This window comes from Phocoena phocoena, chromosome 8, assembly GCF_963924675.1.
Source record: "Phocoena phocoena chromosome 8, mPhoPho1.1, whole genome shotgun sequence".
Classification (NCBI taxonomy): Eukaryota; Metazoa; Chordata; class Mammalia; order Artiodactyla; family Phocoenidae; genus Phocoena; species Phocoena phocoena.
Window position 1 is genome coordinate 98,915,901 of NC_089226.1, and position 19,229 is coordinate 98,935,129.

General features: G+C 41.3%; 1 protein-coding gene across 1 annotated transcript; it reads right to left on the reverse strand.

Moving 5' to 3' along the window:
* Window positions 1–516: 516 nt before the first annotated feature.
* On the reverse strand, window positions 517–17,062 carry LOC136126576 (glycine N-acyltransferase-like). Its single transcript, XM_065881822.1, has 5 exons — window positions 16,985–17,062; window positions 13,571–13,678; window positions 7,440–7,566; window positions 5,164–5,335; window positions 517–919 (listed from the first exon to the last, which is right to left on the reverse strand). Exons 1-5 carry the CDS (start codon window positions 17,060–17,062, stop codon window positions 517–519), a joined length of 888 nt encoding a protein of 295 aa, XP_065737894.1.
* Between the last annotated feature and the right edge of the window lie 2,167 nt (window positions 17,063–19,229).

Here is a 19,229-nt window from a genome sequence, read left to right on the forward strand (position 1 = left end):
ATAGTATATTTCATGTGATTATAATACAAGGCTTAAGAAGTGGCCTGGGAAAGGAGGATATTCAAAGAGCTACTCAGAAGACATGTGACTCTATAGTCAATTAAAAACAACACATAGAAAGCCAGAGGGAAAAAGTCCTAGAACCCACAAATTATTACAATCCTTCTGGCAAATTGGAAAGGGTCAGTGAGGAAGCAGTTCCAGGAAGAACAATGCAGAAAAACATGCAACTAAGTATAAAGCATGACTAGGATGCTGGAAGTGTAGGAGCTGTACCAGCCAGACAGCTGGGGTGCCTGGCCTGTTTCCTACTGAGGAAACTAAGGGAATCCTGGGAGGTATTTGAGCACAGAGACTGAGGCTATCCTGTTCACTACCCATCACTGCTTCCTCAGAGCTCAGGACCCTTCATTACCATTGATTACATTTTATTCCCTCTCTCCTCTCTCCATCACCCATCAGCTCCTCCAGCCACATGCCCCGTCCATTCAATACTGTCTTGTGTTCAGGTCTGCTTCACAGAGGCACAAAGTTCCACTGGTTCCAGTCACAGGGCACAGAGATATTCTGCAGCTTGAAGTTCAGTTTTTGCATGATGTGATTGGCCCTATCTACATGGGAATACATGGGGAAGCCAAGTTTGTCTAGAGCCTGAACCTGGACATAGATGAGGTAGGTGATGAGGCCCTGGGCCCGGTACTCAGGTATGGTGCCTGCCATCCGCAGCTCTCCTGTCTGGTCCATCAGGGCCCAGGATACAGGGGTCCCCTCAGGCCCCAGCACGCAGAAGGTGGGGAAGGTCCGGATACAGCGCTCGATGAACCGCTGGCTCCTCTCATTGCCACCAAAATGCCAGAATTTATTCACCAAGGCAGCGTGGGTAGGATCCAGGGATGAGAGTTTCAACACCTTTTGATGGCTATTGGGAACAAGGGGGAAGAATAGCCCGTAATATTGAAACTATATACAAGCCTGTTTATCCCTGTCCTTTGAAATGAAAACCTTTTGCTTTAGTCTCCCAGGCCTCCCTTGAGTGTCAAAAGGTTAACAGAATTAATGATTAGAAAATGTGAAGATCTAGAAACAGAAGAGCTGTTGGGCTGAGAAACTGGTAACAATTTAGACTATAAATCTGCCACATGGCAGAATCACTGAACTCACAGTTCTCTGCAAGATATTGATAAGGGCCTGACACACATTTCTAAGTTGTTTTTATAGGAAGCAGATCCCCACCAGATGAAAACAGCTGACCTCAAGAACATAGACCCTAGTCTGGTTGAAACCAGAAGGTTGGTGATGCTTGAAACTTCACCTTGATGCCAACCAATCCAAGAATTGTGCACAAGCTGACCACAACCCTGCAGCAACCTCCCTCACACTGACTTTAAAACCCCTTCCCTGAAAGCCGTTGGGGAGTTTGAGTCCTTTGAGCATGAGCTGCCCGTTCTCCTTGCTTGGTGCCCTGCGATAGATGCTGTACTCTCCTTCACCACAACCTGGTGTCAGTAGATTGGCTTTACTGCAAGTGGACCCAAGTTTGACTCGGTAACAATATCACATGTACTACGGAGTATTTTATTTGTCCCCTGCCCCAATTGTTCTGAGAGGGGAATAGGAGCATATTTAAGCATAAGTGCTCTGTAGCCAGGCTGTCTGGATTCATAATCTGACTCCTTGGGTGATTTGGGGCTGATTACTTCATTTCCCACTTCCTCTATTTCTTCATCTAATAAATAAGGATGATAATCACGCCTCCTTTATAGAATCATTGTGAGACTTAAATGAGTCAATGGATGTAGGGGCTTAGAGCAAGCACGTGGCAGATAATAAATCCTCTACAGAAATTAGCTCCAATCATTTCATTTGGCCTCTGCTGCAACTCTCCAACCTAGATAGCGCAGGTGTTCTTATCCTTATTTTACACAGAAGGAAAACGTTGCAGAGATATAAACAAGTGCCCCAAAGCACATGCTAGCAAGCAGTGAAGCCAGACCTTAAAATGTTGATGTCCGAAGGTCCTTGGCTACCATGTTGCACAAGTGGGGAGGCTGAGGTCCAGAAAGGGGCAGTGACATGAAGTGCAGGCAGCCCCCAAGGCACAGAACACTGAATCTGATGGCATCTGCAGGCTGTAAAGGGGCTTTGGGAGGTGTCCTGGAAAGAGCCCACAAGGTGAAACTAGGAGATCTAGACTCAAGCCCACTGTGCCCTTAACCATCCATGTGACCTGAACAAGCTATTTCATCATCTGAGTCTGTTTTCTGTCAGGAAAATGGGGATAATATCTCCCATCCTGTTTATCCTACAGTGCAGACAAGGGGATCCAGAGAGATTCTTTGATACAAAGTGAATAAAACTCTCCCAGGAGTACAGACGGAAGGCCATGGGACTGGGCATCTTTAGTTCAAATCTCCACCATCAGTGTTCAGTTCTATTCAGTGTTAGACTGGACATCAATGGGGGAAAATATATTATTTGTTGAAATTCTCTTTATTGGAAAAATTTGTTTGTCAAGTGAATTTACTGAACACATTTATTAAATACTGTTTTAGCTGTAGAAGATCTATCAGTGAACAAGACAGGGAAGGTACCTGCTCTCTCTCGTGGGGTTTGCAACGTTGTTGGGGAGAGTTCAAACATCCAGTAAGTAAGACAGTTAACTAAATTACCTAATTTCAAATAATCATAAGTGCTACAAAGAAAATAAAAGTGGGTCATGTGTGGAAAATAACTGGGAAGTGATTTTAGGTGGAGTCGTCTAGCCTGGACTCTCTGGAAGGTGACATTTGAGCAGCTCTGAACAGCAAAAGAAGTCACGTGTGTCAGGATTGGGTGGGGTGGGGGCAGAAGGAAAAGCTGACTCAAAAGGCCTGAGCTTACAAACAACCCAATCAAAAAATGGGCAGAAGACCTAAATAGACATTTCTCCAAAGAAGACATACAGATGGCCAAGAAGCACGTGAAAAGCTGCTCAACGTCACTAATAGAGAAATGCAAATCAAAACTACAATGAGGTATCACCTCACACCGGTTAGAATGGGCATCATCAGAAAGTCTACAAACAACAAATGCTGGAGAGGGTGTGGAGAAAAGGGGACCCTCTTGCACTGTTGGTGGGAATGTAAATTGATAGAGCCACTATGGAGAACAGTATGGAGGTTCCTTAAAAAACTAGAAATAAAATTACCATATGACCCAGCAATCCCACTACTGGGCATATACCCAGAGAAAACCATAATTCAAAAAGACACACGCACCCCAGTGTTCATTGCAGCACTATTTACAATAGCCAGGTCATGGAAGCAACCTAAATACCCATCAACAGACGAATGGATAAAGAAGATGTGGTACATATATACAATGGAGTATTACTCAGCCATAAAAAGGAATGAAATTGGGTCATTTGTAGAGATGTGGATGGACCTAGAGTCTGTCATACAGAATGAAGTAAGTCAGAAAGAGAAAAACAAATATCGTATATTAATGCATATATGTGGAATCTAGAAAAATTGTACAGATGAACCTGTTTGCAAGGCAGAAATAGAGACAGAGATGTAGAGAACGAACATATGGACAGCAGTGGGGGAAAGGGGGATGGGGAGTGGGATGAAGTGGGAGATTGGGATTGACATATATACACTAATATATATAAGATAGATAACTAATAGGAACCTGCTGTATAAAAAATAAAATACAATTCAAAAAAAAAAAAAAAGCCTCAGCTTACAATGATCGGTGGCAGGAGGAAGACCAGTGTTGTTGGGGGCAGTAAGCAGGAGAGGAGATGAGGTCTAAAAAGTAGATGGGAGTTGGCTCTTATAGGGTCACGTTGGAGTTCCGAATTATTTCCAAGTGAGATGGGAAGTACTCGAGTCTTTTAAGCAGGGGAAGAACATGGTCTAATGTGCATTTTTTTTTAAAAAAAGATTACTCTGGCTGCTTGGCAGAAAATGGATGGTTAGGAGACCAAAGCAAAAGCTGGAAGAGAAGGTAAGAGGTATAGTGGGTTGAATGGTGTGTCCACTCGAAAGGTGTGCCCACCTGGAACCGGAAAATGTGACCTTATTCAGAAAAAGCATCCTTGCAGGTGTAAGTACATTGAGGATCCCAACATGAAATCATCCTGGATTATCTAGTGGGCCTTTAATCCAATAAAAAGTGTCCTTATAATAGAAGAAAAGACACAAACACACACAGAGAAGCCCATGTGAAGGCAAATTCAGAAATGAGAGTGATGAAGCTGAGACAGGCTGGGATCTGGGACCCTTTGCTGCAGTGCTACACTGCTTGCACCTGGACAAATTCTCCTCGGGCAACAAAACACAAAGAAACTATAAGAAACTAAAAATAACTGTGTGCGTGTGCACTTGGGGCAAATTATGGACAAAGGGACAAAAAGACCCAAAACACCCAATTCCCACTTCTGAAGAGCCAGGAGCAAAAAACAGGGTGTCGGGAGCAAAAGCTGGGTACTGCGCATTCCCCCTGCACACACCACCACCAAAGGGGTGGGCAAAACACCTAAGCCACGCCTCTGGCCCGACCCCTGGACACACCCCTACCCTCACCCCATATAAGGAACCAGCTCGACCCCCTGCCTCAGCCAGCAAGCAAGCAAGGGAACCTGTGGTTTGTTCTCTCTCGCCACTGCTGCAGCAGGGGCCCCAATAAAGCCTTACCTGAACTTCTTGTCTGGCCTCTAATCAGTTTCTATTGATTGGGGAAGGCCAAGAACCTTGGTTGGTATCAAAGCCACAAGCCAAGGAATGCCTAGAGCTACCAGAATCTGGAAGAGGCAAGGAAGGATTCCCACCTAGAGGCTTTGAAGGGAACAGAGGCTCGCCAACCCATGGACTTGGGACTTCTGGCCTCCAGAACTGTGAGAATAAATTTCTGCTGTTTAAAGGCACTCCAGTTTGTTGTGCTTTTTTGCGACTGTCCTAGAATGTGCTGGCTAATTCAGTGGTGACAGATACGAGGCTTCTTTCTTTGTTGTTTTGTTTTGTTTTTGTTTTTTGCCGCACCGAGCAGCCTGCGGGCGGGATCTTAATTAGTTCCCAGACCAGAGGGATTGAACCTCTGCCCTCGGCAGGCAGTGAAAGTGCAGAGTCCTAACCACTGGACCACTAGGGAATTCCCCAGAGCAACTTCTTTCCGACTTACATGGACTTGTATTTATCACCATTGGGTGATACGTTTTTTGCATCCAGCAAGGAAGTAGCCAATTTCTTTGCTGTCTCAGAGACCATATAGAGAAAGCACTGTGTTTGCTTCACCTTGCCCAATTTAATAGCCGCAAGATTTTTTATCACATCATCCAGGCTGGACTGTGAACCTAGATGGAGGAAATGAATTATATGAGATATCACCGTTCCTTTAAGTGTCAGGAAAAAGCTGTCCAACGGCTGCAAAATTTGCAGGTTTCGAATTATTAAAACTCGTGTCCCATCATGAAAAGACTTCTATGGGATAATGGCAAATCACTCTCATATTTAAAAATAATTCAAAATTGGGATAATACTACGATTCCTGAGTACATTACAGTACAGTTATGACCATCAAAGGAGATGAGGTATAAAGATAATAACCAAAATGGATTGAAAAATTCTCTGCACGCAGTGCGGTAGATTGCGGCTACAGTGGTCTGAGTTTGTTCCTCTTCATTATCTTGATTTTTTTCTCCTTAACCGACTATGGGATTGACCATGAAACTTGCTTTGGCCAATAGAAAAGTAGCAAATATGAATCAGTAAAAAGCTTGAAAAGTGACTATGCATGGAGGTTTGCCTTTTCTCTCTGCTCTTGAGAACCTGTGATTTCTATACGTCGCCCAAGCCACTTCATCAGCACAGACAAAGCCAGCATTAACAGCCAAACTTGAGATTACGGCTAACTTAGTCCTACCGGCTCATTGAAAACCCCCAGCTGACTGCAGCTACACGGGTGAATCGAGGGGAGACCAGCAGAAGAGTCACCCAGCTGAGTCTAGTCCAAATTGCTGACCCACAAAATCGTGAGCTCGTAAATGATTGTGGTTTGCAGTCACTATTGGGGGATGGTTTGAAAACCAGATAAAATCAGGCATAGTGCTAAGCACTTCTCATTCAAGATCTTATTCAATCTTTAAATGGCTTATGTTTTGGGTACTATTCTAATCCTCATTTTTTTTTTTTTTCGGTACGCGGGCCTCTCACTGTTGTGGCCTCTCCCGTTGCGGAGCACAGGCTCTGGACGCGCAGGCTCAGTGGCCATGGCTCACGGGCCCAGCCGCTCCGCGGCATGTGGGATCTTCCCGGACCGGGGCAGGAACCCGTGTCCCCTGCATCAGCAGGAGGACTCTCAACCACTGCGCCACCAGGGAAGCCCTAATCCTCATTTTTATATATAAGGAAACTGATCCACAGAGAGGTTGTTCCTTGCCTTAGATCACATAACTACTAACAGGCCCAGCAAGGTCACAATTTTAGGTAGTCTGACTCCAGAGAATACTTTTTTTTTTTCCTGGCCGCACAATAGCTTGGGAGATCTTTGTTGCGGAATCTTAGTTCCCCAACCAGGGATCAAACCCGGGCCGGGCCTCTGGCAGTGAGAGCACAGAGTCCTAACCACTGGACCGCCAGGGAATTCCCACATACATTCTTAACTACTAAATTCCTCCTTCGTAAATAAGACAATGATAAAACGGAGATGAGACAGAAGGAAAGCTCTGCTCCCATATTCAATCTCCCTAATAGATCCTGGAATAAACCACGAATCCTTAGCTATTAAGAAATTATGTTATTCATGATTTCCTATGTAAACCCCATGTACTGCAGTCTTCAAGTTCTAATACACTATTGTTGGAGGAGGTCATCAAGAAGACGTGCTACCTGTTGACTCATGAGCTGGACCCAGGCAATTGGAGGTTCCCCACTCCCTCCCCTCCTTGGAAGGTGCTTCCCACTTGCCTCCCCAGCTCCCAGAAGCTGCTCCAAGGACACAGCCTTGAGATTGAAATGTGGTGTTGAGATATCTGGATTGGGTACATGACTGAACCCAGTTAAGGCCACTATATAAATGTTTAAGATTTTGGCAGGTGGGTGAGGTGATATACTCATCCTGCAGTCTCCTGCAGGAGACAATCCTGGAAGTTCCCCTGCTTATTAAACTTGCCACCTACCAATCGGAAGTGGTTTGCCCCTTTCTTAGGCCTCTCCTTGCCATACATGTACATGGGGGCTGGTTTCAGATTTCACATGGGAAGCTCCCAAATAAGTTTGTGAACTAACAACTATGGAGGTAGTGGTGGCAGCTGAGAGAAAGAATGGACAGCAGGCTGAGTGTCTAGGACTTGGAGTAAAGATATAGAGGATGTAGGGCTGTAACTCAAAATGAAAAGTGACACTACAGATACAGACATGGGAGATCTCAGTAGCCAGCACACATCCCAGTTCCCTTACTTTGAATCTGCAAATGTTGCTTCCAGTTGATGACTTCTGGCAAACCAAGGAATTCCTGACATTTCTTAGGGTCCTTGGAGTAGACTTGGTAAGTATTGGTGTAGTGATCAAGGTCATCCGTCATCTCCTGTTTGGGTTGGGAAAAGTAGAATCAACCAAAATGCTTGTATTTAGTGATTGCCATATTCGTTTTCAGGGTTCCATTATCTTATGACACTTTTAAATACTAAAATATTAGCTTTTTCATTGTATTGATTTTATTGAAGGATTATTTACATTATGAGATCAAGTCAAGGACTCCTTGATTCAATTAACAATGAAAAATGTCCTGAACAAAACTACTCCTAACTCAGTTATTGCTTTAAATTTTCAAACCAAGCAAAAATGATCCATTTAAAATTATTTTTCTATCCCTCCATAAAACTCATTAAGAAGCTTGAAAAAGGGGCTTCCCTGGTGGCGCAGTGGTTGAGAGTCTGCCTGCCGATGCAGGGGACGCGGGTTTGTGCCCCGGTCCGGGAGGATCCTGCGTGCCGTGCAGCGGCTGGGCCTGTGAGCCATGGCTGCTGGGCCTGCGCGTCCGGAGCCTGTGCTCCGCAACAGGAGAGGCCACAACAGTGAGAGGCCCGCGTACCGCAAAAAAATAATAATAATAAAAAACTTCCAAGGGGGAAGAAAGTTTATTTAAAGAAATAATGGCTGAGAACTTCCCAAATCTTGAGAGAAATTTGGATATACAAGTTTATGAAGCTCATAGATCACCAAATAGTCAACTTAAAGAGAACCTCTCTTAGACACATTATAATAAAACTGTCAAAACCCCCAAAAAGGCTATCAGCAGATTTCTCAGAGACCTTGCAAGCCATAAGAAGATGGGGGCATATATTCAAAGTGCTGAAAGAAATAAACTGCCAACCAAAAATACTTTACCCAGCAAAGTTGTTCTTCAGAAAAGATAGCAAGATATCATTTTTAATATCTTGCTATCACTATTTGTGATATTTGTTTTTTATTGGACATCTATTAACAAATTATTGTAGCTATAGATATTTCAATATTTTGTCCTTTAATCTTTATACTTGAGTTAAGTGGCTAAAAACCATATTACTATATGACAGTATTCTGAATCTGACTATATGCTTACTTTTCCCAGTATGCTGTATATTTTCATATGTTTTTATGTTACTAATTAGCGTCCTTTCCTTTCAGCTTGAAGAACTCCTTTTAGCTTTTTTCTTTTTTTTTTTTGAGAAAGAACTGGAACACTTTTTTTGATGTTTCACTAACTTTCACGAACAAACAAAAACTGAGGAAGTTCATTACCAAAAGACCTGCCTTATAAGAAATACTGAAAGGGGAACAGTTCTCAGAGCTTTCTGAGATGCCCTTCCCAGGTTATAATCCTCAAATTTGGCTCGAATAAAATATTCCGATTCCTTCTTAAAAAAAAAAAAATGCTAAAAGGAGTTCTTCACACTGAAAGGAAAGGATGCTAATTAGTAACATAAAAACATATGAAAATATACAGCATACTGGTAAAAGTAAGCATATAGTCAGATTCAGAATATTCTCATATAGTAATGTTATGGTTTTTAGCCACTTAACTCTAGTATAAAGATTAAAGGACAAAACATTAAAACATCTATAGCTACAATAATTTGTTAATGGATATCCAATATTAAAAATATAAATAGTGACATTAAAAAGATATAAAATGGAGGGAGCAAAAGGATAGAGTTTTTGTATGCAATCAAAGTTAAATTGTTATCAGAGTAAAATAGACTGTTATATTTATAATATGTTTTACATAAGCCTCATGGTATCACAAAGCAAAAACCTACAGTAGATTTACAAAAGATAAGAGAAAAGAATCAAAGTTTACCACCACAGAAAATCATCAGTTCACAAAGGAAAGTTGCAAGAGGAAGAAAGGAACAAGAGGACTACAAAACAGCAGAAAACAATAGGGTGGCATTAATAAGTTCTTACCTGTCAATAAGTACTCTAAGTGTAAATTGATTCAATTCTCCAATCAAAATATATAGAGTAGCTAGATGGATTAAAAAAAAAAAGATCAACTCTATGTCGCCTACGAGACTTTAAGCTTTAAGGAAACGCATAGGCTCAAAGTGAAGGGATGAAAACAGCATACCATACAAATAGAAACCAAAAGACAGCAGGCATAGCTATATTTGTATCAGACAATATAGACTTTAAGCCAAGAATGATAACAAGAGAAAAAAGAAGGCTATTACAGAACTTTTTTTTTTTTTTCAGTATGCGGGCCTCTCACTGGTGTGGCCTCTCCTGTTGCGGAGCACAGGCTCCAGATGTGCAGGCCCAGCGGCCATGGCTCACGGGCCCAGCCGCTCTGCGGCATGTGGGATCTTCCCGGACCGGGGCACGAACCCGCGTCCCCTGCATCGGCAGGCGGACTCTCAACCACTGCGCCACCAGGGAAGCCCTATTACAGAACTTTGATGAAAGAAATTGAAGAAGACGTAAACAAATGGAAAGATACACATTTGGATTTATGGTTAATGAATTGGTTAAGGTTTCATGGATTGAAAGAATTAATTTTGTTAAAGTAATCATATTACCCAAAGCCATCTGTAGATTCAATGCAACCTCTATCAAAATTCCAATAGCATTTCCACAGAAATAGAAAAAAAAATCCTAAAACTTATATGGAACCACAAAAGATTGACTAGACAAAGCAATCCTGAGAAATAAGAACAAATATGGAGGCTTCATACTTTCTGATTTCAAACTATACTACAAAGCTGTAGAAATCAAAACAGTAAGGTATTGGCATGAAAATAGACACATAGACGAATGGAATTGAGAGCCCAGAAATAAGCTTTCACATATATGATCAACTAATATTTGACAAGGGAGCCAAGAACACTCAATCAGGAAAGAAGTCTCTTTAATAAATGGTATTGGGAAAGCTTAATAAGCACTTGCAGAAGAACGAATCTTACACCACTCAAAAAGTTAACTCAAAATGGACTGAAGCCTTAAACATAAGTACTGAAACTTTAAAAACCTAGAAGAAAATATAGAGATAAAGCTCCTTGACACTGGTCTTGGCAATGATGTTTTGGATATGACACCAAAAGCACAAGTAAAGAAGGCAAAAAATCAACAATTGGGACTACATCAAACTAAAAAGCTTCTGCACAGCAAAAGAAAAAATCAACAAAATGAAGAGACACCTATCAAATGGGAGAAAATACTTTCAAATCACATATCAGATAAGGGATTAGTACCCAAAACATATTTTAAAAACTCATACAATATAATATAAAAAACCCCACACAATCCCATTAAAAATGGGCAGAGGGGGCTTCCCTGGTGGCGCAGTGGTTGAGAGTCCGCCTGCCGATGCAGGGGACACGGCTTCGTGCCCCGGTCTGGGAGGATCCCGCGTGCCGCGGAGCGGCTGGGCCCGTGAGCCATGGCCGCTGAGCCTGCGCGTCCGGAGCCTGTGCTCCGCAACGGGAGAGGCCACAACAGTGAGAGGCCCGCGTACCGCAAAAAAAAAAAAAAAAAAAAAAAAAAAAAAAAAATGGGCAGAGGAATTGACATACAAATGGCCAACAGATACATGAAAAAATGCTTTACATAACTAATTATCAGGTAAATGCAAATCAAGACCACATACATACCAGAATGGTTATCATCAAAAGGACAAGAGCTGGGCTTCCCTGGCGGCGCAGTGGTTGGGGGTCTGCCTGCCGGTGCGGGGGACATGGGTTCGAGCCCTGGTCTGGGAGGATCCCACATGCTGCGGAGCAACTGGGCCCGTGAGTCACAACTACTGAGCCTGCGCGGCTGGAGCCTGTGCTCCGCAACAAGAGAAGCCACGATAGTGAGAGGCCCGCGCACCGCGATGAAGAGTGGCCCCCGCTTGCCGCAACTAGAGAAAGCCCTCGCACAGAAACGAAGACCCAACACAGCCAAAAATAAACATACAAATAAATTAATTAATTTAAAAAAAAAAAGAAAGAAAAGGACAAGAGATAACAAGTACTGGGGAAGCTCTGGAGAAAAGGGAGCCCTGTGCACTGTTGATGGGAAGGTAAATTGGTGTAGCCACTATGTAAACAGTATGGAGGTTCCTCCAAAAATTAAAAATAGAACTGTCATATGAATCAGGAATCCCATTCTGGGTATATAGCCAAAGCAAATGAAAACAGGATCTCAAAGAGATACCTGCACTCCATGTTCATTGCAACGTTATTCACAATAGCCAAAATATGGGGAAAAAAATGAATGGATAAAGAAAATGTGGCATATCTTTACAATGGAATTTCAGTCAGCCACAAGAAAGAAGTAACTCCTGCCATTTGTGCCAACACGGATAGACCTTGTAGGCATTATGCTAAGTGAAATAAGTCAGACAGAGGAAGACAAATACTGTATGATCTTCTTTATGTGTGGAATCTTAAAAAGCTGAATCATAGATACAGAGAGTTGGATGGTGGTTACTAGAGGCTGGGGAGGCCTAGGTGGGGGAAATGCGGAGATATCAAAAGGTACAAACTTCTAGTTTGTACCAGATAAATAAATTTATTGTACCAGATAAATAAATTCTGAGGATCTAATATACAGTATGGGGATTATAGTTAACAAGGCTGTATTATATACAGTTGACCCTTGAACAATGCAGGGGTTATGGACTCCAACGCTCCATGCAATTGAAAATCTGCATATAGCTTTACAGTCAGCCCTTGTATCTCCTGTTCTGCATCCACAGATTCAACCATCCTCAGATGGTGTCGTACTGTAGCGTGTAATTATTGAAAAGAATCCGCATATAAGTGGACCTGTGCAGTTCAAGCCCATGTTGTTCAAGGGTCAACTGTACTTGAAAGTCTCTAAGAAAGTAGATCTTGAATGTTTTCACCAAAAAAAAGAAACGGTAATTACGTGACCTGATGGAGTGTTAGCTAAAGCTATGGTGGGAATCATTTAATGATATATGTGTATCAAATCTACACATTGTACATGTTATACTTACAAAATCTTATATGTCAATAATCGCTCGTAAAGCTGGACAAATCTTATTTTTAAGACTGTATTTTTGAAAGTAGCTCAGGTTTCTATCAATAATTAAAAGTCTTCATTTTCAGATTATTTAATTTGGTTATTTTGAATAATATTTCTTACCAATATCACTTCTATATAAGTTCTATAAAATACATTTACATTAAAAGTTTAGATTTTTACTTAATATTTTAAAATATCATTATATGTTTTATTTTTGAAATGTCTTAACTATTCAATTTCACTAATTAAAACATTATCATACAATATGTAAACAACAATTCCAACTATGTCATTTGCTCCTCAATTTTCCTTAGTTCACTCTGTTATTTCAGACCTTATGGCTTGCAACTACTATTTTCTCTGCTTTGAGGGCAGTCCTTCCCCGCCACCATGTAAAAAATCTTATTTGCCTTCAACATCCAGTTTTGGTAAAATTTCTACTAAGAAGCATTTCTGATCCTCTCCCTGCAACCTCTACCACATATAGTCTTTTTCCTGCCCTGTTTTATTTGCTTTATTGATGACAGTAGGTTATAACACCCTGCACTATCTCAATGGGAAGACAGTATCACAATGAGAAGTTTTGAGTTAGCATGAATGAGTTGGTGTAGTTTCAAAACTGGTGTTTTTAAAAGGTAGGAAATATTTTTTCCCCCTTGGGTTAAGGGTTTAAAATGGGTTTCATTTATTACAATGCAGAATTCTAGCCTGGGAAATACTCCTTTGATACCTTTAACAAAAGTGACCATCTACATAATCCTACATTACCACAACCTCCCACTGGTTGCCTCTATTCCCACAAACTGAGTGCAAGAAATGACAAAGTGTGTTTGGTCTAAAGCAGCGGCAGGATGCTATCTGTGTTTTGATCCTGCCTGTTTCACACGACGCTGTAATTTACCTGTGGATTTATCCATAATCTCCTCCAGGCTGTGGGCTTTTTGAGGACAAGGACTTGTTAACCAACACCTCGATTCATTTCTATAATCCCAGGGTCTACCACATTGCCAGGTGCATGGTAAGCACATAGCAAATACGAACATACATGCATATTCATTCCACATCTGGCACCTTACCTGCTCCTGAGGGCGGATAACCACTGTTTTAAAATCAGGCCACCTGTCCACCAGGGCCTGTAGCTTGAAAGGGTTTCCCTGATTCATGTGGAAGACGGTCCCATAAACCTGCAGTATCCGGACAAAGTGAGAGGGTCAGCTTATTAGGAAGGGATGGCAAAGTGCCTCGTTTGATCAGGACAAGGTTTATTTCTATGAAATAATGAAATTTTTTGATTGGAAGGCACCTAATGAGAATTTCTGAAGACCGTGTTTTAGGTTCTAGTTTTTGCCCCAATAAATATATCTTTAAAAAATATTCATATAGGGCTTCCCTGGTGGCGCAGTAGTTGGGAGTCCACCTGCCGATGCAGGGGACACGGATTCGTGCCCCGGTCTGGGAGGATCCCACATGCCGCGGAGCGGCTGGGCCCGTAAGCCATGGCCGCTGAGCCTGCGCGTCCGGAGCCTGTGCTCCGCAATGGGAGAGGCCACAACAGTGAGAGGCCCGCATACAGCAAAAAAAAAAAAAACAAAACAAAAAAATCAGACCAATGAAACTTATGAATAAAAGTTATGAACTCTCCCATTGTAGAATTTAATAAAATCTTTAATAAATTTCCTTCTATTCATGTACACACACAACAAACTTCACAAAAAATGAAAAATATCAGATACACTCCACTCCAGGTGTTTCCAACTTTTCAGTGTAAACAATGACCCTTCAAAGAATATCTTTTTGCAGAAATCTTTGCCTGTGTACCTGATATTTGCTTAGGGAATGTTTTTAGAAGGGAGATTGCTGGGCCTAAAGCTATCTACATGTTTAAGGCTTTTTAACATATATTTTTAAATTATCCTCTGGTAAAGGTAAATATTTCCTACCAATAAGTGGAGGCTATAGTAATTAAAGGTCAGGGACAATTGTCTCTTTGGTCCTTTTATAGCAAATAAAAATAAAGCCAGATAGTCTACCCGTAGAATGCTTACCTTTCTCTTTCCCAGAGTAAAAGGATGGTTTACAAATGGTTAAGATTGAGGAAGGTGAATGGATTCAACTCACCCCAAATTATGCCAGGCCTTTCAAAGCATTAGCCTCACGTAAGATTCATCCACAATTCACCCCACTGTAAATTTGTGGTCTGATCTGTAATAACAGTGGCTAATATTTGCATAGCTTCTCTGTGTGCAAGGCACAGTTCCACCTGTTCAACATAAAGTCTTCTCATCCCGACAATAACCCCAAGAGGTTAGAGCTCTCATTACTCCCTTCTTTTTTTTTTGGCTGCGTGGCTTGTGGGATCTCAGTTCCCCCACCAGGGATCGAACCCAGGCCCTGGACAGTGAAAGCACCAAGTCCTAACTGTGGGTCACCAGGGAAGTCCCTCATTACTCCCTTTTTGTATGAGAAAACCAAAGCCTGTAAAAGTTAAGTGATGTGGTGTTGACATACAGCTTGACGGTGGAAGAGGCAGGCACAGACCCAGGCAGGCTGGATGCTGAGTCTGCCCTTTCAGCCACAGAACCAATGCGATGTCACTGTCATCAGCCTAACTCCCACGGTAGGATTAGGGTGCATGTTCTTGACAAAACTAATAATAGAAATTGAAATATGTAACTTTATCGACCCATGTCCAAGGCGTTATGCCCAGTGGATGAGCATAATGGTTATTACTTGGCTTCAAGGGTTAACCTGCCGGGAATAAAACCCTGGCTACTTACTGTGTGAACTTGGTAAAGTGCAGAGACCTAGTGTCTCTGTGCCCGTAGAATACCACAACCAGGGTTTTGACATTGATACGGTCACGATGTGGAAGAGTTTCATCATCACAACGATCACTCGTATTGCTCTTTAGAGTCACACCCATTACCCTCCACTGCTCACGTCCTCCTTCACCTCCAGCAACCATCAATCTCTTCTCCGTTTCTATACTTTTGTTATTTCAAGAATTTTATATTTATGGACTCATGTAGCATGTCATCCCTTGGGATTGGCTTTTTTTTTACTCAGCATACTTTTCTGGAGCTTCGTCCAGATTGTTGCAGGTATCAATAGGTCATTTCTTCTTTGTCATTTAGTAGCATTCCACAGTATGGATGGACCACCGTTCGTTTAGCCATTCGTCTATGGAAGGACATCTGAGTAGTTTTCGGCTTTTGACTGTTATGGATAAGGTTGTTATAGACATTCACGTACATAGTTTTGTGTGAAAATAAACTTGTATTTGTCTGGGGCAAACGTGCAGGATTGTAATTGCTGGTTGTGTGCTGGTTGCAAGATTAGTTAGAAACTTACAAATTGCTTTTCAAGAGTGGCTGTAACCGTCTCACATTCCCGCCAACAATACATGAGAGATCCAGTTTCTCCTCATTCTTAACAGCATCTGAAGTGGAGGGCCTATTTTGCTCAAAGCATACAGGTAGGCTCAGGTGAGTTGAAATTGGGTAAATGGATTATATTTCTGGCCTCAACAGTAACCAGTTGGGCAAGTTATTTAAGTTTCCTTGGTCAGATGCATCATCTACAACATAGGGAGAAGAGTGACATCCTCCTCATATGGGAGTTTTGAAGTTTATATGAGTTCACAGATAAAGCCGAGTGGCTGGGATGAGGTAAGGGCTATAAGTGCTTTCTCTTGCCACTAAGGAACTGCACTGGCGTTGTTCTGACCTCGAGGTCCCCACTGGTGCCGGTGCTGGGCAGTGGTTGCATGTGACTTAAGCGTCTATCTTTAGGTGTAAAAGGAGCTTTTAAAAAGCAGTTTAGGGACTTCCCTGGCGGTCCAGTGGTTAGGACTCCACGCTTTCACCGTCGAGGGCTTGGGTTCAATCCTGGGTCGGGGAACTAAGATTCCACAAGATGCATGGCCAAAAAATAAAAAAGGAAAGGAAAGCATTTTACTCGTTTCATCAATCCTCTGAATGTTAAAAATGAAAATATAAATAAAATGTGCATAAATCCAGCCACTTTGTAACAAATATTGCTGCAATAAAAAAATGAATAGTATATGATTATTTCTAGGTCTCCTCCATGGATAGTGCATAATCTTTTGGATTTCAAAGAAATAGGAGTTGACCTATTAAATGTTCCAAGAAGGTACATGGTGGTTAACCTTGCCTTGGGCGCAAATGTTTAAAAATTAGTATGTACTTAGATCAACCTTTTAAAGAGAAGTCAAGGAAATGTTTTTGAGTCTGCAGAAAGCGTTTTTTTCTTTGCCACTTAAAAGTATCAGACAAGTCATATTACTGAGACCTGTTTCCTCTTCTGGGACATGAGTATAATAGACCTCCCTTGCCAAGAGGTGCTATGTGAGATGCAGCATGAGTGAGTTCCTGCCACAGAATGGGTGCTCAGTAAAAGCTCATTCTCTTTCTCACCTCTATTACAAGAAGATGCAACCATTTGGTTCCCTAAGAATGTCCCATGCTCACCTTTAAGGCCTCAGGGAGGCTCTTCCTTAAGTACTTTTCTAGCATCTGCAACATCTGTGGACCCTGTAAGTGGAGCATCTTGGCAGGTACCTTAGCCTGGAGAGAAGACCAAGAAGCAGCCAGGAATGAGGAGATACTGAACCAATAGAAATAGATTGGCACACATTTACCTGAACCTCAGAAGATAACAGGTGAGATAAATTTGCCTAGAAAACTGCTTTGGGAGAGGGGGAGAAAGTATAGTCACCATAGATTTCTAGCCTTACTATGAAGGACAGGAGTTTAGAAGGGCATCATAAAAGTCCTGAAGGGGCCACCTCATAGAAGACACAAAGAAACAAGCGCCGAAGATTCTATCCTAATACCTACGTCCAAGCCCTTCTTCAGTGCCTTTTATTGGTGTCACTGTCATTAAAGTCCTCACCAACTCCAAGGAAGGATGAGATGGGCAGAAAGCACAGCATCCTCTTTCTAATAATTTTCGCTTCACTTTCTTATACTACCCTGCATTTTAGTCATTAAAGACACATATATTTTAACAAACATATTTTAAATTGAAGTATAGTTGATTTACAATGCTGTGTTAATTTCTGCTGTACAGCAAAGTGATTCACATATATATATATATATATATATATATATATACATTTAAAAATATTCTTTTCCATTGTGGTTTATCATAGGATATTGAATATAGTTCCCTGTGCTATACAGTAGGACCTTGTTGTTTATCCATTCTGTATATAATAGTTTACATCTGCTAACCCCAACCTCCCACTCCATCCCTCCCCTTGCCCTGTCCCCCTTGGCAACCACAAGTCTGTTCTCTATGTCTGTGAGTCTGTTTCTGTTTCATAAATAGGTTCATTTGTGTCATATTTTAGACTCCACATAGAAGTGATATCATATGGTATTTGTCTTTCTCTTTCTGACTTACTTCACTTAGTGTAATAATCTCTATTTGCACCTATGTTGCTGCGAATGGCATTATTTTATTCTTTTTTATGGCTGAGTAGTATTCCATTGTCTATATGTACCACATCTGCTTTATCCATTCATCTGTCAATGGACATGTAGGTTGTTTCCATGTCTTGGTTATTGTGAATAGTGCTGCTATGAACATAGGGGTGCCCGTATCTTTTTGAATTAGAGTTTTCTCTGGATATATGCCCAGGAGTGGGATTGTTGGATCATATGGTAATTCTATTTTTAGTTTTCTAAGGAACCTCCATACTGTTTTCCATAGTGGCTGTACCAACTTACATTCCCACCAACAGTGTACAAGGGTTGCCTTTTCTCCACATTCTCTCCAGCATTTGTTATTTGTAAAGTTTTAATGGTGGCCATTCTGACTGGTGTGAGGTGATATCTCATTGTAGTTTTGATTTGCATTTCTCTAATGATTAGTGATGTTGAGCGTCTTTTCATGTGCCTATTGACCATTTGTATTTCTTCTTTGGAGAATTGTCTATTTAGGTTTTCTGCCCATTTTTCGATTGGGTTTTTTTTTTTGGTTGTTGTTGTTATAGAGTTGTATGAGCCGTTTGTATATTTTGGAAATTAAACCCCGTCGGTCACGTCGAACAAACGCATTCTTTAAACATGCAAGTGCATCTTTGTCCATGATTATCCCAATGTCACCACTAACAAGCTATGTAATCTTCAAAAAGTTACTTGACTTCCTTGTTCCTTGGTTTCCTCATTAATAAATCCTCTGGAAAGAGATCCTATCTTAGAAAATTGCTGTGAGAATTAAATGAATTAATACATATTAAGTGCATAGAAAAATTTCCAGCATATATTAACTCAAAATGTTATTATTTTTATTATTGTTATTATTAATATTGTCCCTGGCCGTTAACTACACAGTAATTCAAATCAGTCCATTGGGTTGTTCTTCTGTATTGAAGGAATGGGATGTAACTTAAACACAGACCACGATATGAGCGTCTTCAGTTAGAATAGTGCCCTGGGAAAAATCATAGACGTGAGGATGAAATGAAGTAATCCACGCACTGGCACCAAATGAATGAAAAAGTGCATGTAAAACTCTTAGCAGAGTGCCTAGCAGAGAATAATATTAATACGTCATTATTATTATCATTCCCTGAAGGAAGCAGGAAAAATGTAGATTGATGTACTTAGTCCTTTTGTGCTGAGGTACTTTACCTTTCCAGATCTCTGTCCAGCATGTTCTTGGCTTTCTTCTTTTTAGGAACACATGCCCTTTGGCATGGTCAGTTAA

Coding starts and splice junctions, on each gene's coding strand:
- LOC136126576 (XM_065881822.1), bottom strand. CDS start 17,062: ATGCTCCACTTACAGGGTCCACAGATGTTGCAGATGCTAGAAAAGTAC. Junction 13,679..16,984: donor GCCTCCCTGAGGCCTTAAAG/GTGAGCATGGGA, acceptor CGGATACTGCAG/GTTTATGGGACCGTCTTCCA. Junction 7,567..13,570: donor TTATCCGCCCTCAGGAGCAG/GTAAGGTGCCAG, acceptor CAACCCAAACAG/GAGATGACGGATGACCTTGA.